Here is a 27,937-nt window from a genome sequence, read left to right as displayed (position 1 = left end):
GAAATACAAAATTTCCCCTCTGCTCTTAGTATAGGAAATAATGGTGGTATCTTAGATACCATTCTACAGAAACTGATGGAAAATGGTGAAATTTTAATGGTATCAATGGCATACACTGTAGGAGAACTTAATATTGAAAGATTTGGTATTTTATGACACTTAGATTTGTCAGTCCACAGAAAGAGCTTGTGGTATTTATTAAAAGCAGAGTCCAATCAAGGTTAAGAAAATCCACAATTTCTTTTTTCTGCCTCTGAATACCAGCAATGAAAATGGTATGACATTGACTCATAAATCACTAAATACAGATACTATGTCAGAAACCCCTTATTGTCTATTATTTACATTAGAGTTAACATGGGATTCTTTTTAGACAAGATAGATCAGCCAGAAACATATGAAATCTGTAAGATTCCTTGTGGTACTTGATCTTTTTTCCCTACGGATATATAATATGAGTCCATTAATGTTAAGTTGGGAGAACAAATATCTGAATAACACTAGAATTGCTTGAAGAAAGAAGATGTGACAACAACAAAATGTATTTAAAACCAAATTACTACATGATTATTCTTATAATTGCATTTCACTCTAGGATATCTACTATAGTTGCATTTACATTAATCAAGGTCATGGTTACATAAAACTGAACTACTCTGTTTTGTCTAGGAAAAAGCTTATACTGTACTTTTAGTAGAATTTGCAATCGAAACACTAAGGGTTTGATTTTCTGTAATGACTTGTAATTTTGTAAGTATAATTCACACCTACAAATTAGTGAGATAGTAATTGGTAGAAGTTTGACATCTAACTACCTGAGTTGCATGTGCAACCTACTAAAACGTAGAGGTTGGTCTGACCTTTTCCTGAAAATTATACTCGAAGAATCCAATCCTGAATTCCTGCTCAGATAAAACTCCTGCTTACGTCAATGGGTGTTTTGCTTAAGTAAAAACTTCAGTGGGACTACTCATGTGCTAAAGAGCTTGTAGGATCAACATTTTGGTCCTTAGTAACTAAAATGTCTAGTGCTAACAATATAAATACCCTGTTTACACAAAGCCAAGTTGGTGTTAGGTGGCTGACATGCATTTTAAATCCTTTTCACAATAGTTTAGTTTCAAGTCACCATATAATTTTATTAAAATATGGGGGGGAAATGATTTCATTTAAACTTGCCTTGAATTTTAATACACTGCACTATATTTATTCACATTATCCTGGATGTAATTCCCATTGAAGTTGATGGGAATTGCAGTAACATAAGCTACAGATGAATTTGGTCCACTATATGTAGCATGTATAACTACACGTTTTTGATGCTATCTTACGCAGCTATCCATCATGCCTTTTTTATTGAATAACCTATAGAATTGTTTCTTAATCAAACAGGCTTAGAATTATAAAATAGCAAAAATAAATAAAATAATAAAACTTCTCAATTTAGACCCCTACATGAGCATAACTTTGGTGTTCTGCACCTGGAATAAAATCTTGGGGGATACCTTTCCTATAGCTGTGAAGTGTTTTGACCTCTATCTTCAGCTTGCTCTAAAATAAATCATCTTCCAAACAAAAAGAGACTTTGATCATTGAATGGCACACCAGAACCATTCTGTGTAGGTTAAATAAAAAGGACACATACAAATTATGAAGATTCAATAAGGGGATGGAGGATATTTTACAAAGAAACAAATGGTGTTTTGGTTTTGCATTTTTTGAATTATATTTCCGATTAAAAATGGAAAATGCTAAATACCATTACAAAGACAAATAGGAAAGTACAACTTCATTGTTGAAAACAATTTCCCTCCTATCAATCTGAGGATTCATGCATCAATATTGTAGATGAACTGTTAATTACAAAATCAATTAAAAAATTATTTCTAAAAACAGTCACGCGTCCTGACTCTCAGGGGGGCAATTTGGGCAGAAGGTCTCATCTCACTAGGACCGCGCCAAATCACAAGGCGTCATCCACAAGTAAGCAAAAGCAATCTGGTTTTTCATTTTTCAGCGCGGCTGAGCCCAGCCTGAGATTGATCGTCACATATGGCCCCAGAAAACAAACTGTCAATACCTTGAATGCTGCAGAATTTGAACAAATAGCCGTCCGCCCATTCAAGCCACTCATTGCATCCCATTTAACAGATTTTATTGACAGTTTCCTTCTTGTAATTAAAGGGAAAACTACTGGCCAGCAACCAAGATAAAGTTCAAAGATAGGGTCAAAACAAAAGCAGATGGAGGGGCACGGTGTGACTGTCAATGGTACATAGCATCAGAGCACGTTATTGACACACAGGTATCTAATGATCGGCACGTCATTAAAGAGGGATCTATCCTGAACTTTATGCAAATGGTAGAAGGGACTTAAGACCATAATAAAGCATTAGGGAGAGACAAAAGGAAAAACAACAAAGCACAAACGATTTTTACTTATCAGACACTGTTCACTGCTTCAGCACTTTTACATTCAAATTTAGAGAAAAAAATACTTTCTGCAATTCTTAACCCCTTCTGCACAGGTAATATCTTTTAGTGAAACTTTACTATAATAATAGAGGATTCATATGGTAAAGTGTAGCCCTAAGATGAAACAGAGATTTCCCCCCCTGCAACCAACTCTGGGTTCACCATACCAATACATTTAATAGCTGTATTCAAGGAAATCATACAATGCATATAGTCATGCATCCATCCATTCTATTCAGTTTAAGTGAAATGATTAGTCTTATCTGGATTATGAAATGGATTTAGTAGAATAACGTCTATATTCATTTGAAAGGATCTCTGCTTGTGTAATACCTTCCAAATTATCCAGTGTATTATTCTTTACTGCATTAGGAATATGTTCCACAATGACTTAAAACTATAAAGAACTTCCTTAATTTGAACTACCTTGTTTATAGCCTTTCCATATAATAGCCACAAAAACTGAAGGTCCAATTAAGAATTACTTATTCCTAAACATTGTTTAGAACAACCATGCAGAAGACATATGGGAAGGAAAAAAGTGACATGAAAAAAAATGTAGCAACCATCATGACAAACTGCCAACCTGAATTAGCAAGTGCTATAGCTTTGAGGGTGACAAACTCTTCTTTCTCCAACTTCATGCTCTTGTATTTCTTTACCAGCTGCAGGATGGCATTGTTGAGGTCAAGAAGGCCTGCTAATTTGGACTGGTCTTCATCCATAATATAATCTTCAGCATAGACAAGCTCATCCTCAAAAGAAAGTGATCGGTACACTACGCCCAGGATCAAAATCTCCATCCAAGCACTCTGCAGAAGGCTCATCTGGTCAGCCAGAGACAAAGTGGAGAATCCTAAACAGCAAAAAAGGGGCAGGGGAAAAATATTAACTAGGTTCAAATGCACCATAACTCTGCATTCCAACTTTCCCTTTTTGTTTTGTTTTTATGTAAGTTATGAATCGATATATATGGATTCCACTCTCCCCCTCTGCAAGATCAATCAGCATAAAATTAAAGGGTTTCTAATCAAGGTAAAAGTTAGAAGCAAGCCTGAATTTGTATGCATTTTCTGTAGATGTATTAATTCTGAGGAGGTATAACGGCAACATAAAATGGCTTGCACTTTTTCTTCTCAGTAGAAACATTCTAAAATCTAATGCTATGAGGCTCTGATCTGATGGCATCTAACAAGTTAGAGAATAAAAAACCTAGGTTCAAAGCGCTTTTATTAGCAGAAGCTTAGTTCTGTTCATCACTGCTGTAAGGAGAATGAACTAATGTCTTCAGAGGCCCCCTTTAAACCAAGGAGCATGTTTTCAAAAAAAACTTTTTTAAGAGGAAAGATTTTATGCCTTAATAGAATTAAGGTGATTATCACAATGAGCAAAGAGCGCTTTGAACTTCAACCTCAGCAGAAAGAGAAGTAAGGCCTATCCTCTTCAGAAAAGACGCTAATTACTTCTGTAATGGCTTCTGCCTCTACTACGGTTGCTGAAATAACAGGATGGCACATTAAAGTGCCAAGTGAATAGCAATCACACCATCATTTCTGAGAGGGAGAGAGAAAATTTAATAATGTCTCTTAATGAATTTAAGTTTTGCCTTCTTTTTTTGTCCTGCTCTCTTTCCTAATAGGATCACTAAGGGCAAAAATCTTTACTGCCTTACCTTTTCAACTTCTTGTTTACGGTAGCTGTTCATTTATTATATCAAACTGCTAATATCCCCAATCACATTAGGAGCTACAGAACAATATGGGAGAGGAAATGATTTCCTGGCCTGTTGGTGAAATGTACTAGTTTGCCAGTTGGCACCATCAACCACAAGTACTTAATAAAATCATCAAAGGGGATTAGTCAAGCTTTTCTTAAGGGGGTCTTAGGACATGTCTGAAGCTTCCATGTACTTGTTTATGGAACTGCTTACATGTTCTTTGACAGGGTTCCTGCTGCAAGAACAGTCTTTTTGTCATTTGACTCTACTTAAATACATTTCCCTCCTGTTTTGAAAGTCGGATTTACATTCCAGTAAGAATATAGCATAAACCGGCGAATTTACACAGGCGTCCGCTACATATTAGCAACAAACCTACTATGTTTTTTTATTAATCCATCTAAAGCAGCAAGAATCCATAAAAACGGAAACACAAAACTGGCTGCTCTCTCTCTCTCTCTCTCTGGTTTTCATTTTCTCATACAGTCTTTTGTGCCCTGTGATATAGAACTGTAGTTCTCTGCCTTCAAAACAAATCCAACAAAAAGTAAGCAAACAAGAAGAACCTTGAAGAGGTGAAAAAGGAGAATAACGTATCTGTGATTAAAATAAATAAGATGGAAAGGGAGAGGAAATAATCATCTGAAAAGTCATAAGGAGGAATGTATGCTTTCAATTAGCTTTCATGTTTCTGTTCCTTTCCCTCCTCTCAAGAACCAGTTTTTCTGCAGTAGCAGATGGACAGAGAATGTAGCCTGCAGCACCGTCCTGTGACAGCCCTATTCTCCCTTCCAGACACTGCTGTTAGTAAATAGATTTACACATTCTCCAATCTCCACACATCTTTCTGCCGAATAATTAAAAGCAGGATGATTAGTTTATTGAGTGGAAGGAGGAACTTTTTTATTGAGGTCCATCCACGATTTTATCAGGGCCAGCACTTTTACGGTTGTCATGAGGGTGCAGGCATCCAATTTTTCTTATCTGCCTGATTAATACAAACGCTGTTTCAGGACGCATTAATTAACAGATACAAATCTACGTTCTCATGGAAGGATCAATACGGAGAAGAAAAGAGGCATCAATGTGAATTTAGTGCTGATGATGGAGAAGGCACTCTATTGACATTTACGTGCATGGAAACTTTAAAGTTGCAGTAGAGCCCTTTTGTCCCTGTGATTTACAAATTAACAATTTTTCAGCCATAACAATGTTTCACACACTTCTGAGGGGTTTAATTAAGCAAAAAGCAATACAATCAGTTTTGATTTAAAAAAGTTTAACTTGCAATTCACCTCCTTTCTATTTTTCTCAAAGCTCTCAACTTCCTTCTTTTATTTACTTATCTACTTTTGTACAGGAGTTTTCACAAATTACAGCATGTTTCGATACCACATTTATCGTGTGCCATAATCAAAGGGAACCACATACAACCTCTATGAAAAAAATGAGGACACTGCCTGTGATGTACTGTGCAGTACTTATGAAGAATGCATCTTCTGCAGATGTATTACAGATGCTAAGATTTTTCACATGAAATGTTTAAAAATCAACACAAATTATTATGTCATAAAGAAACTGACAAATATAAATAACAAAATTCTACTCTTTACTAATAAAACAAATATGCACGGTCATTTCCTTCTCTGTTAAAAGCAACTTTTGCTTGAAAGTCTGCTCAGTGAAAACCTATTTTAACTCTTAGGTACAACCCTTCACGGGAACGTAAAGTTGAATCTTGTAGTACCTAGCCTACAGAGTGGTTTTTTGTTTTTGTTTTTTTGCCAGAATATTTGGAAGGCATAAGGCATGCCTATAGTACAATACAATTTTCCTGTCACTGGACATTCAGCATATCACAGTAAATGAAGGGATTAAGAAGGGATACGTGTTTACATAATGAGATCTTTTTAAAATTGTTGAGACCCTTATTCCTTTATCTCATTGAACTCTGGTCCTGACCCTACAAACCTTACCCACATGAACACTCTCTATTTATGTTCCAACTCCTACTTCAATGAGTCAATCAGGACCAAAATTTGTTCTAACTTTTGAGCAGAAGTTCCAAAATTTGGCCTTCTATTTGCAAATATAGGCACATTTTTGATGAAAAATATATTTTAATTATACCTAATATCCAGATGTAGTAACAGAACCAGTGTTACTAACTAAAGTCACAATAAATAGATATATGAAGTGTTAGCAATACTAAGCTAAACTCATAACCCAAATAATAATTTGTCCTATCTTGAAAAAATATTTACCCTGTTTTCTGACAAGTGACTATTTTCTATTTAAAATGTAATTATTTAAAAAGAAATCCCCAAACTATGTATAAACACATGTCAAGCTATCTGGACTAGGTACAGGTTTCTAGCTCACAATAGTGAATTCTTTTCAAATAGATATAAGAGGTTGCATTATGGTTGTGTTGCTGAACTTTATGTAGTGTGTTGCATGGATCTTTAATCCCTGGTGTTTGACAGGTCATAGTTTAAAATGTTCAGCTGTATTATGGCTTTTTAAAATGCACTTATATTGTGGTACTTTCCCTCCCTCCTTCCCAGCTTGGATCATTCCGTGCATACTCGTGACAACTTTGATCTCTCTTCATCTCCTTCCCCGAGTTAGTGCCATTTAATGTATCTCAGACATTTGCTAGCAGAATGACTCTGTACCTTGACCTGCAGTTAAATAGCATGTTTATCTTCAATACAGTGTGCTCCAAATAAACCAGATGACAGTTTGGAATAACGTAATTTGGAAGGATTGAAAAGCTTCTCAAGAGTCAGGTACCCCTGAGGTAATAAGCCTGAAGGAAGCATGTTTTGTGCCAACCCTCCTGCCATCTTCTACTAGACGCTCATGTGCTTGACAATGATGCCATGGGCACTTGTCAAGATTTTTTTTATTTTGCCTGGCAAACTGATGCACTTTGCAGTCAACTTACAAAAAAGGCTAAACATTTGAAAGTGTGAAGGGCAAAAAATATCTGACGGCTAGTCTTCAAAAATACACTTTCAGTTCAGAAAGTATAAATGTTTATTTCCTGAGCTGAATGTTGACAGAAATAGGCTGCAGTGCAGGCATATGAATTTAACCCCTGCTCGGCATTGTTTTCAGTGCCATTTTTATATAGCTGAGTGCAAGCATTGTAAATCTACAGGGTGTCTCATAATATCAGTTAGCAATGGCATTGATTTGCTGGTTACAATTTTGTTTTGGGAGGGGGAATTGTAATGTTTCTCCCTCTAAAAATAGCGACTTTTCAACACACAGTATATCACACTCAAACTGTAATTATGCCATAATGATTCACTGCGATCACTAAGTGTGCATTGAGAGAAGGTTGATTGAGCAACTTAGCATATGCTTGATTTTTCCTTTCACATACCAATAAACCCAGTGCTTAGAGGAAGCGAGGAATAAATAGGTAACAAAGGCCTTGGCGTTTTTCTTATGTGTCCTTCCACTAACAAGAAGCTGAACTATACTATCCACAGTATTAGGAGTTCTAAGCCATGGTTACATACAGATTTAGCAGTCTTTTAAATGGGGCTATTTAATCCATTGCTCTCTTCAAATATCGGCACATGTACCACTTGTTTTCTATTTCACATCACACACAGCACCATGCTAAGCAGGGTAAATCTTTTATATTCCTGAAGACCCTTTCCTCTGCTTCATTAAGATGGACTTTGTGGACACTAACTCACTAGAGGCTAGAGTGAAGCAGCTGCAGATGGTCAAGTGCCAAAGCAAGATCTGTAGCACTATGAGAACTATTTTACAAAAAGAGTGTCTACAGTTATCCCTGCTATTATTTTCAGCATTAAGCATTTGATGCCTAACCCAGGCTACTCCTTCTTGAACACTTGCTTCTTTTCCTTCACATTAAACTAAATTTATTACATCAATAGTATTTGTTTATAAACCAGGATTTTTTTTATTGGATATCAAAAGAATTGACAAATCTGGAAGTTACTGATGTTTATTGATAATCTGGCCCCATTTACTTCACCATTTTTTCCCATGTTTGTTGAGTCTATGAGCAAAATATTCCTCTAGTTTCCAATGGTATTATACTTCAAATATCTTCATTTACATTTTTTATAATCAAAGCTGTGCTTTACAATGACTAATATGTTGCAAATTCAATATATTTCCACAGTTGAAATATCAGAGTTTGGATTTTTAAATGATTTATACTTAATTTTGATAGATTAACTTCCTTCTAAATGTTTTGTGTGTACTGACGCTTCCCCTGCAATTCCTCATTTCAAAAATGATGCATATTCACCATGGGCTGAAAGAACAAAACCAAAGTTTTAAATGCTATGGCTTATTTCTCTCTCTCTCTTTTCCTGCAAAGCAGAGTACTTTACCTAGTGTGCTTGGCTTGGGATTCAAATAATCAACAGTGGGCCAATTTTTTTATGTCTGTTGCACCAGTGTAAATCTGCAGTAGCTCCACTTCATTTTGAAATCAGAATCTGGCCTTACAGGTTTCCAGATTTGTTACTGTAGGACTATTGTCCTCTCTCCTTTTCATATACGTTCAATACTTGCCTAGATTCACCCTGGGACTCCCATGGATGTAAACCTTGGCAGAGGACTCTAGCAGCAAAATTTCTGCTATAGGCACATGAGGTTGTTTAGACATGACTAGGTCAGCTGGGGAAAGGCGCCTAGGTAGCACTGACTCCAACTTAAAGCTCTTCTCTTCCCATTGTGGAAATCCCAGGGAGAGCAGGAAGCATTAATAGTATTCTCCTTTAGAGTAAATACTCCCTTGACTTCCAGGCTCCTGAATCGCATAATCCCAGCCCAATTCATGTAATCCCATTTTTAAAAGCACAAATTTACCTCATTATAGTCAGAGGAATACCAAACCCTATAAACATTTTGGCCATTAAGCAGATCACCAAATGCAGCTGCAGTACTTTCACTCTGATACCATGTAGTCACCACCTATATTTTATAGATTGTGGCCCCAGTTTGTCTCCTGGCAGGTTAGTACAACTCCACTGACTTCCAAAGATTTAAATCTCATCACACCAGCATTGAATTTGGGTCCCAACAGTACATGGTGGCTCCTCAACTTGAAAATATCTGTCGCAGCCGTTTGCTTCATGGCAGTCTCCAAGACAAACCCTTGGACAAACACATGGTGCCACAGCAAGATGGAGTCTGACAACTGAATATTTTCATGTGGTAAATATCAGATAAAGCTAAGAGCACAAACATGTCAAAACTGTAAGTCAAGACCAAATACACATGCATAAAGACAGACCTTATCCTGCCTTTCTGGACAAATTTGAAATGTCATAGTAACATTGTATATTTAGGGATTAGTTTGTAGCATTATGGACCAGTTTTCTCTCACTTGCGTTTGGCCCCATGACTTTTGCACAAAACTAAGAAAAGATGGTCAGTTTGTCCAATTGATGCTTTGCTACAGAGGATAAATTGAGCCTCTTCCTCATGAATATAATGGGGAAAATATGTGTGCTAAGGTAAGAACTGGTTTTGGCCTCTGTAAACTCAGATCCTTGTCTGACAACACCTTCCACCTCATCACACAGTTTGGAAGTTATACTGTCTGCACTAAGAGTTCTGATTGCCATTTGCTAGTTTTGCCATAGTGGCAAGGACACCAGATAGATAGATTTTTACAACCAGGGTATCTGGGGGCCAATTTGAGTCCCCTAAGAAGGGTTCCCATGTATCTTCAGAGTCTAATGTTGTCTTGAGCCAGCCCTGTTCATTTTTCCATTTCTTATTTGGATATACATCTATATTTTATCTGTTTATGTAAGTTCTTATAAAATATTAATTTATTTTATTTTATAACACAGAAAAATGCTGACCATGAGCACTGTTGAGTAAACCCTACTGATAGGATGGCAAGTGCCAAACAGCAGATTGAGAAACCTTGGGCTTTTATCACAACACTTTCATCTCACTGAAACAACAGCAGATAGATGGATTGGCAATAAAAATGCATTCACACTGCGTGTCCATCTCAATCCATTAAGAACAATGGATTCTCACTAAGCAAATATTCACTTGTCAGAAGTATTTGCAACACTGGATTCATTCAGCAGGACTAAGTAAGTGAGGTTCACAGCAATTTAAAAGCAGCAAATTAGACATTTACAAACAGTGAAGATGCTTCTTGTCTAGCGTGACCTTTCACTCATACTGTACAAGAAGGTGTTAATGTAATTTAAATGCCAGTTAGAAATATTTCAGTTTTGTCTTCTACTCTCTATCAAACATTACATAATAATTCTAAAGAGGAACAATTTCAGTTTGTAATTTTTTTCCACACAGAAGGCTGCAATCCTCATGTAACTTATTGTAGTTCACAAGCATGTAGTTATTTAAATCAGATGTATGTCCCAGAAAGAAAAGAAAGGTGTCCATGTCTATATATCTTTTAGTTTTTTGCTATTTCCAGTTACAGTACTAATTCTTGCAAGTTTTTCTTTAAGACAAACAGCATAATAGCAACTTGAAGGTGTCACAGAAAGGAACCTTTTATCAGATTCCATACTAGCCTTTTCTGTTGCTAACATTCAGCAATGTGACAAGTCAGATGTAACAAGTTAGCCAGAGTTGCCTGGGGACAGATTTGGTAAGCCCTCCATGTGTGGCACTCCCTTTAGTGGGGGTTCCACAGACAGAAAGCTTGCAGAGTTGGACTCTTTATTTTCCTCCCCTGTAATTTCACACCATGCTGTCCTAGTATTCTGATCTCAAAAAATTAAGAAAAAAGCAGGTTTAAACAATTAAAGAGCCTGACTCTCCTCTCACACTGATTTCACCACTGGCACACTACAGCTTCCAAATAGGGTTATCCCCAATTTATACTAGCATAAAGTGAAACAAGAATCGGGTCCAAGACATACATTTTGATTCATCACTGGGTGCTATGAGAACAAGGGAAAAAATAACTGTAAAGAAGAAACGGATTATTTTTCCTTCTTACTTGCAGGATGGTATATGAAAACGCTTTTGTGCTACCTTTCTACGCTGTTGATTTTAACTTTGAGATATTGCCAATGGAAGGGCTCTAACATTCAGGTGAGTAGTACAATGTGGCCCACTATAGTTATAGGTAACCTGAAGGGAGAGCAATCCTAACATAAAGAGTCCTGGGTATGGTTGTTTTTAAGTACACCAGTATGTACAATCTGATTTGTTTGTTTAAAGCTAAAATTTGCAGGTTTTCAACTCATGATCTTTAAACATGGTTGGCTCCCAGCTACCTGAAAGAGTGTCTCTTCATCTGTGTAAAGCTGCTCCAGCTGAGATCAGTTTATGTGCTCCTACTAGCATATCAGTTCCTAGATATGAACAGGTGTGAACCAGGGACAGAACATTTTCAGTGGAATTTGCTTCTCTAAATAGTCCAAGACAGCCTGAACTTGTTAACCTTCAGGCTGAGGCATTTGCACGAAAGAGGGAAAGGATTAGGTCTAGATTTATGATGCTGATAGTTTGGTTTGGGTGAGTTTACTACATAAAAAGGCCCAAAATTTCAAACACAGACTAATTTTGCACTCATTTTCCCTCAGTGAGTTGTGGATGCAAGTAGTAGAATTCAGGCATGTTACTAAGAGATTTGCAGGTGCAAATGTCATTTGTGTCTGCAAATCATGTAGATATCAACGTTGCATCATTTGTGCCTACACATGATTGTAGACGCAAAAATGCAGGTGCAAAATTAGAAGCTAGGTTAAAACCTCTTTGAAAATTTAGCCCATAAAATGGGCAATTTGTTTAACATGGAAAAGCCATTACTGTGTATGCACTTCCCACCACGATTTAACGAAACATTTTATATGGTTTTCAACTAGCCCGAATTAAACTGCACACCCACACAGGTCCCACTGATTAAGGACTATCTAAGTACACATTGGTGTGACAATGGGCAAGGGATCATATCATATATCCTCAGATAATGGGAGTAACTCACACACTTCCATTAAGATTGCAGAAGTTCTGATGTTGCCATTCTGATATAATGAAAAAACAGATACACACAAACCAGCACCAGAGCTGCCTCCCTTGCTCACAGTCTCAGCATGTGTTGAATGAGCATGGAGACTGAGTAATTCTGGCTCCCTACAAATAGGCCTTCCTAAATTTTTTGGGGGGAAGGAGGAGGTAACCAAGCTAATTGCTGGCACCTCCTTGTGGTGGATGTTCAGTGCAGGTACCCCATAGGAAAGGTATACAGTGACCAGATAAATGGCTTAGAAGAGGACTTAAAAAGGTGTTCATTAAAGGAACGAATGGGGGGCGGTTCAGGACTCGTATGATTGGTACGCCTATGAGGGAGCCAACCCCCATTCTTATAGCTCACCTTAACCCTCCTATGAGGGGGGGTAGATGGTAAGGTCCCAGCAATGGATTTGCTGGAGAGACCTGAAGGGAAAAGAGGGGGAGCTGGTGGAAGCCCCCCAGGTATGGTAGGGTCCTGGCAATAAATTTGCTGGAGGGACCTGGATGGAAAAAGAGGGGGAGCTGTTAAAAGCCCCCCCCCCGGTAATTACGGAATAAACAAGGGGTTACCTGCACTGTACAGTTTTATCTGTCGGGTAGTCCCAGACATCTAATAATAAAGTTGTGGCCTAATTAAACCCATGTCACATGTCTCCTGTCCTTCTTTCGGGTTAGCCAGACAACTGGGCTCCCTTGCTCCTAGTCTCAGCATGTGTTGAACGAGCACAGAGACTGAGTAATGCTGACTCCCGACAAACAGACCTTCCTAAATTTTCCTAAAAAGAATGTGAAGAGAAAAAAAATTGAAGAAAGTGACAAAACAAGAACAACAAAAGTCATCTCCTGGAGACATTTGTATTGCCTCAGTTAGCATCACAATGGTTCCAAACTCAACAGACAGCCAACAAAACTAGAATATTCAGAATTAAAGCTTCTTAAGCCTTCCTAGATTTACACAGACTTGCAGATATTTCAGGGTCTGAAAATAATTAGGGGTCACGGCACTTCATATGTGCTGCAAAGACTGGGCAAAACAGACTGAATTGAAGATGGCATGAAAAGCCTTTGCTCTGAATTTCGTAGTGGTTTTTTGTTTGTTTGCTTTTTCATTCACTTTCAAAATTGGATTATAAATGTTAGAAGGGGAGGGGGCTTTGTATATGCGTAATATGAGCCATGGTTTATCGATAAACTCTACTGGGTCTACTTTGAGTGCTCTTTGGCTCAAGTAGTGTTAGGTCATTACCCTCTGGCTTTCACTTCTCCAGGGAAGCAACCAGTCATTTCCTCATTGAGAACAGTGGCAATCCCTGGTCCCTCCATCTTTCCATCTGGCAAAGTCAAATTTCCAGGAATCGCCCAATCTGGTTAATATGAAGCCAGTGTTGGAATGTATTAGCATACAGCAATGGCTATGCTTACAATGCAATCAATGTACATAAATTAAGCCTGCCTGTGCTGTGACAGCTATGTGTGAAAAGCTTTCCATTCAGTTTACAGAAATAAAAACTTATCAGGGCTGTAAAAATCTCTGATGAATGTACCCCTCGCTCCCCCTTACAAAAAAAAGTCACATCAGAGCATTGTGTTATACGCTTTCTGCCTCATATCTTTTCCTGAGTGGGTTTTTACTTCCTTCTACTGGTTAGTTTCTTTCCTTAATGTCATGGTGACACTGAATGTTTCAGATAATATTTGCATTTGCCCTGCTCTCAGGGGATTCAGGAGGGAAGGAGAGAAAGAGGAAGATTGGTACCTCTCCTGTATGAATGTAGAGGGTTCACTTGCCCTAGCTGAGTGTATATGTACCCTTAAGACTACTTCTGGAGGCAGAGTGTCTTAAGCCTGAAACAGTCCAAATAGTAAAGAAAGAAAAAAGCTGTCTGATTCTAATACACCTAATTAGCCATCAGCAGATTCTTAATTGCATACATTAGGATGATTCCATAGTGGAGATTAATTCTAAATATACCCAAGCAGCTGGTTAAGATGCCATGGATTACAGTGTGGACTGTACTTTTCCACTTAATTAGATATCAAAATTAAGCAGCAACAAGCATTTTGACATAACGGGGATCAAGCCGCTGCTTGGCATCCCAGAGCTACACTAAAGTGACCGCTAAACAGAGCCGCACAGATGGAGAGATATTAAATGCCGCACTGGAAAGTAATTTCAAATAATAAAATATCAATATTTACATTTTAATTACCCCTACTGAGAGCCGCTCTGTCATTTTCACTATTGCCGACGCAGCAAGGGGTAGTGGAATGACATTGCGGCTCTGACTGCAATGACTATTTTGTTTCCATTAAAGAATGACAAGTGTTTTAGAGGCAGTGACACCCAGTGTGTGAACAAGAATGACAGCAGATCAGAAAATTCCTATTAAGGGAATAAATGACTCAACAAGAGAATTTATTCCAAGCAGCCAGCTCCTTTTTGAAACACGTACTCCTTCCAAATTTTCTGGGGAAAGTTTATTATTAGAGATGCCCAACGGAAACCTTAGCCTCACCTGAAATATTCAGAAAGGTAAGACATTACATGATGACTGGTTAGTTTAAAACAACGATACCCAAAGTGGGCAAATATCTGACAGTTCTGTATAAATCAACATAGTTTGAGGGGGAAAAAAGGGAAACTACTGGCACTTCTTAAAAAAGGAGTTTCCTTCCTATCAAATGAGCTCACAAAAGTTTTGACTGGCCACAAAGAATGCTGGGTTTATTTTTGCTATCTTTTCATTAACTTTATTACAATTAGCCCAATGAACGCTGCCTCATCTGGACTGCAATATGCTGGTCTTTGGAATTGTTGCCAGAAACTGATCACAACAGGTTGCGTGCATGTCTTTCTCTCTCTCCCTCTTTTTAAGATAGATATTTTTTTTTCTTTCCTTCTGTCCTTCAGTATTTACATCAGAGGCTATTGAGTTACTCTTGAAGCACCTTACCAAATCTAATTACTCCTTAGCAGGTCTGAGGTCAAGATTATGAAAAAATATACATATATTAAATCTGACTTGCTGCATGCACAAAGAAGAACAGAAAGGAAACAAATATGAAAAGAGTTTTTAAAAGAAAAGACTTCCTCGGGGATGTCTGTCAAATTGTAAAGATCTTGAAAGAATTTCAATGCACCCAGATATGGGAAAGTACATAAAAGAAAATACTTGGTCAAAACACGGTAGTATGCAGCTAACTAGCCCTCATGTGTCATGGCATCTATTTATTTAAAGGCATGGAGAGCTGAACATCTATGAATGTGACAAATGGTTAAAAAAGAAAACAAACAGAATTTTTATAAAAAGGAAAAAGAAAATCTTGGTGATGGTGTCTATTTTTAAGAGTTTTAGAGATAGGTTTGACATTAAAATGTAACAGTGAAATACAGAAACGTGACCCTGATATTAGTTGCCTAACTAGTTGATCTTCCTTTTCTTCTTCTTCTTTCTTTCTTTTTCTTTAAGTACCCAGGAAGTACTTCTTAAGCATCCCTAATGCTTTTAGGACAAGGCACTTCCCCATTTCTCAGCCACTAGCACCTTTTAATTTCTGAAAGAGCCACGGTTGAAAATCTTAATTAATTGTTCCATACTGCTTCAGGATCATTATGCAATGTAATAAAGGCCGTGTAATTATGAAATTTTACAGCCATTACCAAGGCTGATGGCTCGTATTTCATCCTCAGCTGGACCCAATGGCTTTTAGCCACTCAGCTCCCCTTTGATGAACTACAGACAGATCTATCAGGCCCAAACAATATCCAGGCAAGGCGGCTATAATAGCTACCTACAGATGAAGCCATAGATAAAGATAAACTATAAATCTACACACAAATGCAGGCACATTGCCTCAGGATGACAGAGGGGAGAGGATGAGACACTTGGGAAAGCTGGCTGCTTGCATGAAGGCAACCTTCTGTGGCTCTCTCTCTCTTATTCAATTTGGAGTTCGTTTGATTTCTTAAAGATGTAAAACCTTTGTTGAAAGCCTCACTGTTTTAGAAAATAATCAAATAATAGTAGATAGGTTACGGGGGGGCTGCGGGCATTTTTCTGAGGAAAGGAAGATGCTGCATTAATCTTCTGTAGAGTTTGAAGAAAGGAATTTAAATGGGCAAATTAACACACCCCAGATGAGAGAATTTCAAGTCAACAAGTTTGTAAATTATAGCCTTCTGTTCTCCTTCTCTTCATCTTATATATTTCAAAATGTATTCAGTTCAATTCTTCTATCAAGAAAAGCAAATATAAATTAATTTTTACCTGCATAAAAGTGACATTCTGAATATATGTTATGAGATTTAGTTAGATATTAGCCTTTCACTGTAGGCAGTAATGAAGATGAGGTGAGGAAACTTAACCTCATGCAACATCCTCCTGGATCAGTGTTTCTCAATGACTGGTCCATGGACCGGTGCCGGTCCCTGAGATCTCCCTGGCACAATTTAGGAAGGAAGCAAGCTGGTCCCTGGTATCAATGACTTTGTTCTTCAATTTGAGAGTAAAAACTAAAGTGAAAGTTGAAGGAACAGGTAACAGGCTTAGTTATCAGCATTACCTGCTTTTGTAAAAAGGACCCTGGTTGACTTTGGTCCTTGGGTCACTATAATCTAGGCATTTTATGGAGGTGATGGGAATGGAATTATTTTATGGCTGGCATAAGATGACCAGACAGCAAGTGTGAAAAATTGGGACGGGGACGGAGTGGGGGGTAATAGGAGCCTATATAAGAAAAAGACCCCAAAATCGGGACTGTCCCTGTAAAATCGGGACATCTGGTCACTCTAGGCTGGCAGGATGGTAAGTGCTGTCTGTTTGGCTACTCTCTAGGGAGAAAAAAAGCTAGGCTGCAGTGTTTCTGCCAGACCATGATGGAGACTATGCACAAGTTTGGAAACATCACCATGACCAATTACATTCCTTCTATAGTACCCGCTACCATTCAATGAGTAGTCCTGGAGCTTGGGCCATATTCATGGTTAAAAGGAAAGAACGTGCCAGAACAAAGGCAGGCAGGCAGGATGTCCTTGAAAGCAGACACACCTATCTCACTGATATCTGTAAGTACTCTTCTACTCTTTTTCTTAAAAATATTACTAACAGTACGTGTTTATGTGATGTACGCATATACTTTGGTCAATCATTTTCTCAATTGGGAGTCTATGGTTAACGCTGAATTTGAAAAGGGGTCTGCCAACAAGTGTGAGAACCTCTGCTCTAAAAACATCAACGGTATTCCCTCATTTGGAATATTGTAGGCAAAATACTGGTCACTCTAAAGCTGCAATAGCTTTTTAAGAGAAAGGCGACAAGAATGATTAGATACATGGAAAAACTCTCCTACAAAGACAGATAGAAAAAATGGGATTTTTACTTTAGAAAGGAGATTAAAAAGAGGAAGCATGGATAAAAGGATAAAAAAGAGATGATACAGAGAAGGCAGATCAGGAGTTTCTGTTCTCCCTGCCTCACAGCATCAGAAGTAGGTGACATTCAATAAAAATGGAAGGTACCAAATTCAAAATTGAAAAAAAGAACAAATTCTTCATTCAATGCATAATGAGGCTGAGGAACTCCGTGCCACAGGATGTCACAGAGACCAAGAATTTAACAAGATTTAAAGGGAGATTGGACGCTGATATAGAGAACAATAATGTTCAGAGTTGTAACAGTTAAAGCTCTCTCTCTCCATATATATATATAGATATATGTACACACACACTTGTCTATTTCTAAGCAATAAAGACCTTGTGCTTCAGAGTTTAAACTAATCTCTAAGATTAGGATGAGGTCTTCATGGAGATAGATTATCACACATCTGCCTACTGTGGGGATCTTGCACCTCACTCTGGAGCATTGGGTATTGACACTGTTGGAGACAGGATACTGGACTACAAAAACTGTCTGATCCAGTCTGGCAATTCCCATGTTCCTAAAAATGGAAGAAATGATGGCCCCAGAAATTAGACTGAGTTTAAAAAAAATAGGTGTTGGGGAGATGGACATCAGCTAGAGAGTTTCAATATCACAGCATCTGGACTTTCACTGTCTGTATAGGTCCCTAAAATCATGGATTATGTTGACTGTCAGGGATGGATAAACCACACTTTGAGGCTTGAGGCTACTTCCGTAGAAAGAAAATGGGGTGAGAAATCTGTATTACTCACACATAAAAGTGCACACACACACACACACGTGTGTGTGTGTGTGTACTTTGCTCTATTAAGCAAACTCATGGCACTCTGAAAGCTACTGAGATTAGCAGGGATCTTCTCGGTAATTTTGCCTTCTTGGCCTGTTTCATTACAAAGTGGTTTTTTGAAAGATAATCGGTCTGAATTATAAGGACAACAGAATAGTATAATCAAACATCTTAAGTCTGAGAGATATCTCCATAGTCACAGAGGGTCACTAGTCAGCAGGTCTGCAAGTTCAGGGAAGGGATGAGATGTGTGATTCTGGTTCCTTCCAGCAGAAATGTTGGCAATCCTTGATATATGGTCTATTAAGGACCGGGGTGTGCTGTTAACATGCTTTATTGAAAGTGTATGTGTGGACAGTATTCACTGTACATGGTGTGAATTGATCTATTCCTGTACTGTATTAGGAAGCATTGTAAACATTCTCAATGGACAAAAAGAAAGGGAAAAACCCAGCATAAACGTTAAACATATACAGCATACTAGAACATCTAAAACACTAGACTATAGAGACACTTACAGACTCTGATCCCTGTATAGAATTTAAATCGCTGCCTTAAACTGTTAAAAGGTACCAAAATTCAGCTGACTGCTTTAGCTGAAACATAGGGCTATATAGGATTGGGAAGGTTTGATGTAGACTGATAAAAACTATCAAAACTCCACTCACCATTTCCCAGCCAGTTGACTTGTACTTAGCCAAATTAGCATCAGCCTCATACAAGAGCCCCTTAGCTTTGTTTCTTTTCATCTTCCCACCCAATCACTCACACCACTAGGATGAAAAGCAAATACAAATATGCTCAGCAGGAGCATTTTTCAGGGGAGAAACTTCAAGAAGGATGTAGCCCCAAAGAGGCTGGGATTCTCAGTTCTATCAGGAAAGGTAATATCAATGAACATGCAATAACAGCCTAATAAAATATAAAAAAACTAAATGACATTAAAAATTGGATAAAACCTGTATATCTTATCCAGTGCTTCTTGTTTTACAAAAGAATTGCTTGAATTTTTATGTACTTTGGTAACTGTCCAATTAGTAATTGTACGTACATGTGTATTCCATAATGTGAGAATTCAACTACAGTTTTTAAATGAGGACAAGAAATTTCTGCATGACAAATATTCAGGCAATTAATTCATGGCTTACTGTATATTGGTTGAGGTACAACTTGCTCCAGCACATTGAAACAATGAGAAGTTTATCATTCCCATATATGGATTAAAGCAAACAAAATGGAACCAATAGCATATATTTTGATCAGATTTTCAATATTGCATTTGTATCTTTTTCCTTTTTTATGTGAGCCATTCAGTTTTCAAATTTAGAACATTCTCATGCAGATGGTACGCTAGCATAAGATGTTTCTAAGAAATCTGTTTTAGATTACATGAACAGGAAAAAGAAAAGGAGTACTTGTAGCACCTTAGAGACTAACCAATTTATTTGAGCATGAGCTTTCGTGAGCTACAGCTCACTTCATCAGATGTATACCGTGGAAACTGCAGCAGACTTTATATACACACAGAGATCATGAAACAATACCTCCTCCCACCCCACTGTCCTGCTGGTAATAGCTTATCTAAAGTGATCATCAGGTGGGCCATTTCCAGCACAAATCCAGGTTTTCTCACCCTCCACCCCCTCACACAAATTCACTCTCCTGCTGGTGCTAGCCCATCCAAAGTGACAACTCTTTACATAATCAAGTCGGGCTATTTCCTGCATAAATCCAGGTTTTCTCACATCCCCCCCCCCCACCCCCATACACACACAAACTCACTCTCCTGCTGGTAATAGCTCATCTAAACTGACCACTCTCCAAGTTTAAATCCAAGTTAAACCAGAACGTCTGGGGGGGGGGGGGGGGTAGGAAAAAACAAGAGGAAACAGGCTACCTTGCATAATGACTTAGCCACTCCCAGTCTCTATTTAAGCCTAAATTAATAGTATCCAATTTGCAAATGAATTCCAATTCAGCAGTTTCTCGCTGGAGTCTGGATTTGAAGTTTTTTTGTTTTAAGATAGCGACCTTCATGTCTGTGATTGCGTGACCAGAGAGATTGAAGTGTTCTCCGACTGGTTTATGAATGTTATAATTCTTGACATCTGATTTGTGTCCATTTATTCTTTTACGTAGAGACTGTCCAGTTTGACCAATGTACATGGCAGAGGGGCATTGCTGGCACATGATGGCATATATCACATTGGTGGATGTGCAGGTGAACGAGCCTCTGATAGTGTGGCTGATGTTATTAGGCCCTGTGATGGTGTCCCCTGAATAGATATGTGGGCACAATTGGCAACGGGCTTTGTTGCAAGGATAAGTTCCTGGGTTAGTGGTTCTGTTGTGTGGTATGTGGTTGTTGGTGAGTATTTGCTTCAGGTTGCGGGGCTGTCTGTAGGCAAGGACTGGCCTGTCTCCCAAGACTTGTGAGAGTGTTGGGTCATCTGATGAAGTGAGCTGTAGCTCACGAAAGCTCATGCTCAAATAAATTGGTTAGTCTCTAAGGTGCTACAAGTACTCCTTTTCTTTTTGCGAATACAGACTAACACGGCTGTTACTCTGAAACCTGTCATGAACAGGAAAGCTTCTGTTAAGTATTTTAAAGACAACCTGTTATAAGAATATACATTGGTTTAGGGAAAAACATTACTGTACATCCAGTCAAAAAACCAGAAAGGAAATGGTGCATAATTGTATGTCTTCTCTGTTAAGATTCATTTAATGCTGCAAAAATCTGTAGCTGCTGTTATGCATGCCATGTTTTACTCTGCGTTTGTGCACTTGGTATTCCCCAACTGAACTGTTTCTTACGGTGATTCTTTCTTTCCTACAGCAAATCAACAGTTTTTCAAGAGGTCTCCGTGCAACCAAGGAGTATGACATTTACTAATGTGTTGAGAGTCAGGGATTCTCTTTTGTAGGAGCCAATACTAATAAGAAAGATATGGTTCAGTGTCCTGGGTATTCTTCCAAGTTTTATTAATTAGATGGAAAGCTTTTCCCTCTGGAATATTGTAAGGTTTTTATTAACACTTCAGTCCACGAACTAGAACAAATTTACAGTAGCGGAGGTAATTGTTACATAAACCAGCCCTGGTGATCAACTAGGCAGGGAAAAGCAGAAAAAGGTTAAGATTAGAATCTTTTTCATGATATTTTAATTGTACTTCTTAATCTGCTAAATTAAAAACTACAGAGCAATCTTATTCAGATCACAGATGAAAAAGATCATATCAATTTGTGACAAAATGTATGAATCCTCCTATCTGCTTTAATTATACAGAGAATTTAACAGCCAAATTCACTATGATCACAGAGCGGGTAAGATACAAATGTTATCTCTTCTCCAGTTGTGTTATCTTCTTCCGAAGCATTTTTGTGTTTTCTTCCAAGCCTCCCTCCCTTAATGCCTGGACACCCTGCCCCAGCTAATTTGTAATGTCACCACCTTCTCCTTCTTCAAATTAAACATCAAGATCCATCCCTGCCACTACGTTTTCAGTAAATTTGCAACTGATAATGTCAATGCAGGTGGTCATAACTATCTCACTTATTTATATGCTTCAAAAAGAATCATAACTGTGCTCATAGCTAGTCTGTGTAACCACATGTTCCTTTAACTATTGCCCTTGGCCTTCCCATTCCCACTCCATTAGTTCTTTATATCTACTTAATTCAGACTGTCACCTCTTAGGGATACATGGGTGTTTGCTCAGTGCCTAACACAGTGGGACCCTGATCTGAGTGGATGCTATTGTAACACACAATTAACGAATGATAATGTTTTGTTATGCGTTTCTCAGTGCACTGTAAAACTGCTTTGATGATGAAAGTATATTTGGGCCTTATCTTGCACTCCTGAATCCATGCCCTTGAAGTCAATGGGAGCTTTACCTGAGGAAGACCCACAAAGAGTTCGACCCAGGCTTCCAATATTGAAGCACATATTGCTGTGAATCCTCTAAAACAATACTTGTGCAGGTGTGTGCACAGGCAGAACTTGGTTGTGCAAGGTTTGCTAAGGATGTGCAACCTGGAGTAAGACCTGAAACTGTTAGCCACTTAAATGCGGTTATTTTGGGAAATCTGCCCCTCCATCTCCTCAGCCCGTTACTTTTCCATGATCTACCTTGAATATGCTGTGTCATGGCAACTCTCCTTCTCGTTGACCAGTACTTGATGTGGCTATCTTTCTGAAAGTTATCGATACCAACCAGTGTGTGACACAGAAGCGTTCATTTTTCCCACCCCTACACTCTCAGAATATTATTTAAGCAGTGATCTCAAGCAGCAGACCAGCCAAGGCCTAGAATCTGGGTCAACTGCATGGCAACAGGTTTGGTCACCTCTGGATTTAAGAGCTGGCCCCAAATACTGCTCCTTTTTTAATTCAATATTGCTTCTTTTTGTCTTAATAATAAACCTCTAGGTGGAACACATTACTATTATGAATTTCTATGTTTCATTCCTTCACTATCAAAGTCATGACTGCATTTACAGTGGATTCCATTTGGACATACTGACCATCACAGGGCCTGCATATTATACAGTACTTGGCACCTGCCAAATCCACTTTTGCTGAAGCATTGAGTTCTAGCTTAATGAAACGTGTGGGATTTTAAGAGTTTGATATAGTCACACACACAAACGAATAGGGGAAGGTTGGCTGAAGGACGAGCTAGTGGTTAAAGCACAGGACTGTGAATCAGACAATCTGGGCTCAGCTCCCAGCTCCACCACAGACTTCCTGTATAACTCTAGTGGAGTCTCATAACCTTTCTTTGCCTCAGTTTCCTGTAAACTAGACATAAGGAAACTACTTCAGAAAGCTGTTGTGAGACTTTATTCATTTGTGCTTGAAACCCATTTACATCTTGAAATAGAACGCTCTACAATGTAGTATTACAGAAGAGGGACAGCTCACCTACAGTTAAGGTTAAGACCAGCTTTCTCTTGAAAGCTTGACTGAGTGCTCTACAATGATGATGATCACTTTAGATAAGCTATTACCAGCAGGACAGTGGGGTGGGAGGAGGTATTGTTTCATATTCTCTGTGTATATATAAAGTCTGCTGCAGTTTCCACGGTATGCATCTGATGAAGTGAGCTGTAGCTCACGAAAGCTCATGCTCAAATAAATTGGTTAGTCTCTAAGGTGCCACAAGTACTCCTTTTCTTTTTACAATTTACATGGTTACTTTCCTTGAAATTTAGATTGCCTTGAAATTTGGTGTGTCTCATGGGGCCATGGACTTTTTTGTTAGTGGTATGAATTTGGGGCCACTTGACCAAGAGGTTCCTGAGATACATCCTCCAAAATAAAAACAGATTTTCTTAAAGTTGAGAGATTCTGGCAACTTTTTTTCCTCACAGAGATCAAATCAGGGCTCAGATCATTGCTCCAGGGTCTCCAATGTTCAAGGGTTTGGGAAAAATTGGCCCCTGAGAAGGATGTTCTTATTATTCTTATTCGGAGAAATGCAACCTGAGTACAGCAGCGTATTCAGAAAGTGCCAAAACTATTTTTGAGTAAAAAAGGAATCACACATGAGAATGCTCACTGGGAGGAGAGGGATGATAGGGGAGCATGAGAAGGTGGTAATGGGGATGAGAGGTTTGGGTCTGCATCGAGGGAGGAGGGTATCATGGGGACGAAGACAAATGGGAATTGGTGGTAGGGCAGGTGAAAGGGGTTGTGAGGCTCAGGTAAGGGGGGTGGGTAGGGATCTGGCGAGTGTGAGAAGAGAAGATGAAGAAGGGTGGAGAATATATGGGGTAGCGGAGGAAATCGCAGGTTTACAAATGGTGGGAGGCATGCAAGACCTGATTTGTCTCCTTCTCTGTGTGTGCTGGGATCTGAGGAGCTCTCTCTGCCCGCAGTACTTTCTGGGATTTGGGGGACCTTTTGGGGTGTCTGAGCCCCTCTCCCTGTACCTCCACGTGAGCTGAAATTTGGGGTGGAGGACTGAAAGTAACAAAAATGTAAAAATCTGAAATCTAGACAATGAATACCTAAGATGCACATCACCCCTGTGGGGCGGAAAGGGACCCCATTTGCAGAAGGGGTGGCCTGGGGCATGGCTGATGCAAGGGCGGGAGTCCCAGCTGGAGGCGGGTAGTGGGACTGAGGGGCCCAGTTCAGTGTGCAGCTTGGTTCACATAATTGAGGTACTGTGCAGCCCTCTAGCAAGCTGCTACCTGTGATTCGTGTATGCAGCAGCATAGGGCAGGAGATAGCATGGTACATGATAATGGCTTCTATAGTACCAACTAATGGCTTAATGAGATGGCTAGGGAGTTGGAAATGTTGGTAGGGGGAGTGGTGGGGCAGAGGAGACAGACACACCAGTCTTATCTCACATGCTTAAAGTCACCATAACAATCATGTAGTAAAAACAGTCAAGGCTCTGGGACACAGACTTTAGATGAGATTTTTCTCACTGGCCGTGTTAGCAACTGCACACTGATAACATTTCAGTGTACGGCCATTATCCCCATTCCACTATAACAAAATGTACAGGAGAGGGAGGATCACTGAGGAATCACATACCAACTGTGTAGTCTAATAGAAAGACCACAGGACTGGGGCTATTCCCAGCTCTGCCACCAACCTGCTATGTGACCTTGGGCAAGTCACTTCACCCCTCTGTGCCTCAGTTTCCCACCTGTCACAGGGGATAATGATGTCAGGTTCCTTGAGATCTACATAAAAGCTAGATCTTTTGATTATTATCTAGCCACAGTAGCCTATCAACTGCAAACCTAGGTGAGAAATACAACTGTCGAAAGGACCACTAACTCATACCAACAAACATTTCTCTCTCTCTCTCTCTCTGTGTTTAAAAAAGTAGGATATTTAAGTAATCAAAACTTAGTTAATGCAGAGTTATGTGATACCTCGCACCCTTCCAGAAAATGGACTTCAGCAAAACTAAAACTTCTGAAAACCAGAAAATATAGAATTATGGTTAACACCCAGAAATTCTGGCCTCATTGAGTGATGCCCCAATAAATCAATAACAAACATCTTCACACTGTGCCTTTTCACTGTAATGGGCAGGCATTACATGAACTTGCCCTAAGCTCAAACACTGAGCTTACTCCCATAACAGAATAACACAAATGTAACATTTAGCAACCACTTTGTACCCTTTTACAAACCTTTGTACTTGCACACAAGTTGCCACCTAAAGCTGTACTTTCCCCTACCTGTCATGAAATTCACAGATTGCTCTCATATCCTGCCTCACTACTGACAATACCACTGGCAAGAAGATTCCAGGCCCCTGCTGCTGACACAGCCTACTCAAGTCTGTATTGAAATGATGCAGACTGGCACCTCAAGGTACACATGTACCTCTTTCCTTTGATAGCACACATGGGGGGACTCAGACCCAGATCTCCCCGTATGACAATCACAGCTCTTCTAAGCTGCTCCAACTTCTTCCTCCACCATTCAATATAGCTACACCTAACAGTGAATGCAGCTGGAGTGCATGCAGATAACTCCCAGAGGCTATTGCCAACTCCAGTGAGGGCAGAGTTAAGGTTGTGTGGGCGTTTCTAGAGGGGTGCCATTTGGGGGGGGGCAGGGGAGGGCTCTACCCCCCCTCACAAGTTTTGCAGGGGAGGTCTACTCACCCCAGCCCCAGATGGAGCTCTTAACTGCAACAGCTTGGGTGTGATATGTGATGAGTTCAGAAGCTGAGAGCAGCACAGCCTTTGGGGCAGGGAGTTTGTTTATAAACAGAGGCAGGGTGATTAAGATAACAAAAGGCTTATCATTAAAGTAAATTAAGGATCCTTAGATGATCCTGAAAGCATTGCCAGGCACTTCAGTTAAAAGGTAGGAAACAAAGGGTAGGAATAAAAGGTGAGAATGGAGAGAGGTAAATAGTGGTGTCCCTCAGGGTCTGTACTGGGATCAGTCCTATTCAACATATTCATAGATGATCTGGAAAAAGGGGTGAACAGTGAAGTGATAAAATTTGCAGATGATAACTATCTTGAGTAATTTTGAAAGTCCAAAGCAGTCTGTGAAGAGTTACAAAGGGATCTCACAAACCTGGGTGACTGGGCAACACCTGGCAGAAGAAATTCAGAGTTGATAAATGCAAAGTAATGCACATGGCAAAATATAATCCCAACTACAGTTACAAAATGATAGGGGTCTAAATTAGCTGAACCCGTCAATAAAGAGATCTTGGAGTCATTGTGGATAGTTCTCCCAAAACATCTGCTCAATGTGCAGTGGCAATCAAAAAAGCTAACAGAATATTGGGAATCATTAGGAAAGGGATAGATCATAAGAGAAAATATCATATTGCCTCTACATAAATCCACGGTACGCCAACATATTGAATACTGTGTGCAAATTTGGTGTGTGCAGAATAGTGTGTGTACCCCATCTCAAAAAAGATATATTGAACTTGGAAAAGGTACAGAAAAGGGCAACAAACATGATTAGGGGTATAGAACACCTTCTGTATGAGGAGAGATTGAAAAAGATGGGGACTTTTCAGCTTGGAAAAGAGATGACTAAGGGTGGATATGATAGAGGTCTATAAAGTCATGAATGGTGTGGAAAAACTGAATAAGGAAATGTTATTTACTCCTTCACATAACACAAGAAGTAGGGGTCATCAAATGAAATAAATAGGCAGCAGATTTAAAAACAAACAAACAAAAAAGTATTTCTTCACAGTCAACCTGTGGAACTCTTTGCCAGAGGATGTTGTGAAGGCCAAAACTATAACAGGAATATAATAAGAACTAGATACAATCATGGAAGATAGGTCCAGCAATGGCTATTAGACAGGGTGGGCAGGGATCCAAGAAAATGTTCTGCATGTCCCTCACCTCTGTTTGCCAGAAGCTGGGAGTGGGCAACAGGGCAACTTGATGATTGCCTGTTCTGTTCATTCCCTCTGAAGTACCTGGCATTGGCCACTGTTGGAAGATAAGATACTGAGCTAGATGGACCATTGGTCTTACCCAGTATGGCCGTTCTGATGTTCTTATATAGAACCCAGATGTATCTGCTCCCTGCTGTAACCCACTAGACCCCACTCTCCTCCCAGAGCTGGAATAGAACCCAGGAGTCCTGATGGGGTCTGTCTCTCCACAGAGTTAGTAATAAAGTAAGAATATACATTAAAATTTTAAACCTAACCAGTGTCCCTTAAGTGACTTGCCACAAGATGTCAGAACATGTTGTTATTAGAGCTGAGTGTTTCTAATATTTATTTAATTTTCTTTCTTCTATAAAGGAATTAGATACAGGGCTCCTGTCAGCTATTTTGCTGAGTTATCTGCCAAAAAAAACTAGTATTTTCAAGTGGCTAAGTAGCCCCAGGAATCACGGTTAAAGTTCCCTGACCCCCGCCTACCAAAATCTGAAATGGTGCCCTGCGTTTCTGTATTTCCTGTTTTTTAGAAGTTTGAGTTTTGCTGCACTTGACATTCTGGAACTGCACGAGTTATCACTAGGCAACCGAAACGCTGCATTAAGTGGCAAAA

General features: G+C 39.2%; 1 protein-coding gene across 16 annotated transcripts in view; it reads right to left on the bottom strand.

Moving 5' to 3' along the window:
- ESRRG (estrogen related receptor gamma) overlaps positions 1-27,937 on the bottom strand; it is a 480,311-nt gene that overhangs the window by 13,383 nt on the left and 438,991 nt on the right. For all 16 annotated transcript variants that reach the window (XM_048843176.2, XM_048843177.2, XM_048843184.2 and 13 more), the window contains one exon: positions 3,062-3,331. In XM_048843176.2, the coding sequence (XP_048699133.1) occupies positions 3,062-3,331 (270 nt within the window). The remainder of the gene's footprint in view (positions 1-3,061; positions 3,332-27,937) is intronic.

Source organism: Caretta caretta, chromosome 3 (assembly GCF_965140235.1).
Source record: "Caretta caretta isolate rCarCar2 chromosome 3, rCarCar1.hap1, whole genome shotgun sequence".
NCBI lineage: Eukaryota > Metazoa > Chordata > Testudines > Cheloniidae > Caretta > Caretta caretta.
This window is presented reverse-complemented; position numbering and strand designations above follow the sequence as displayed.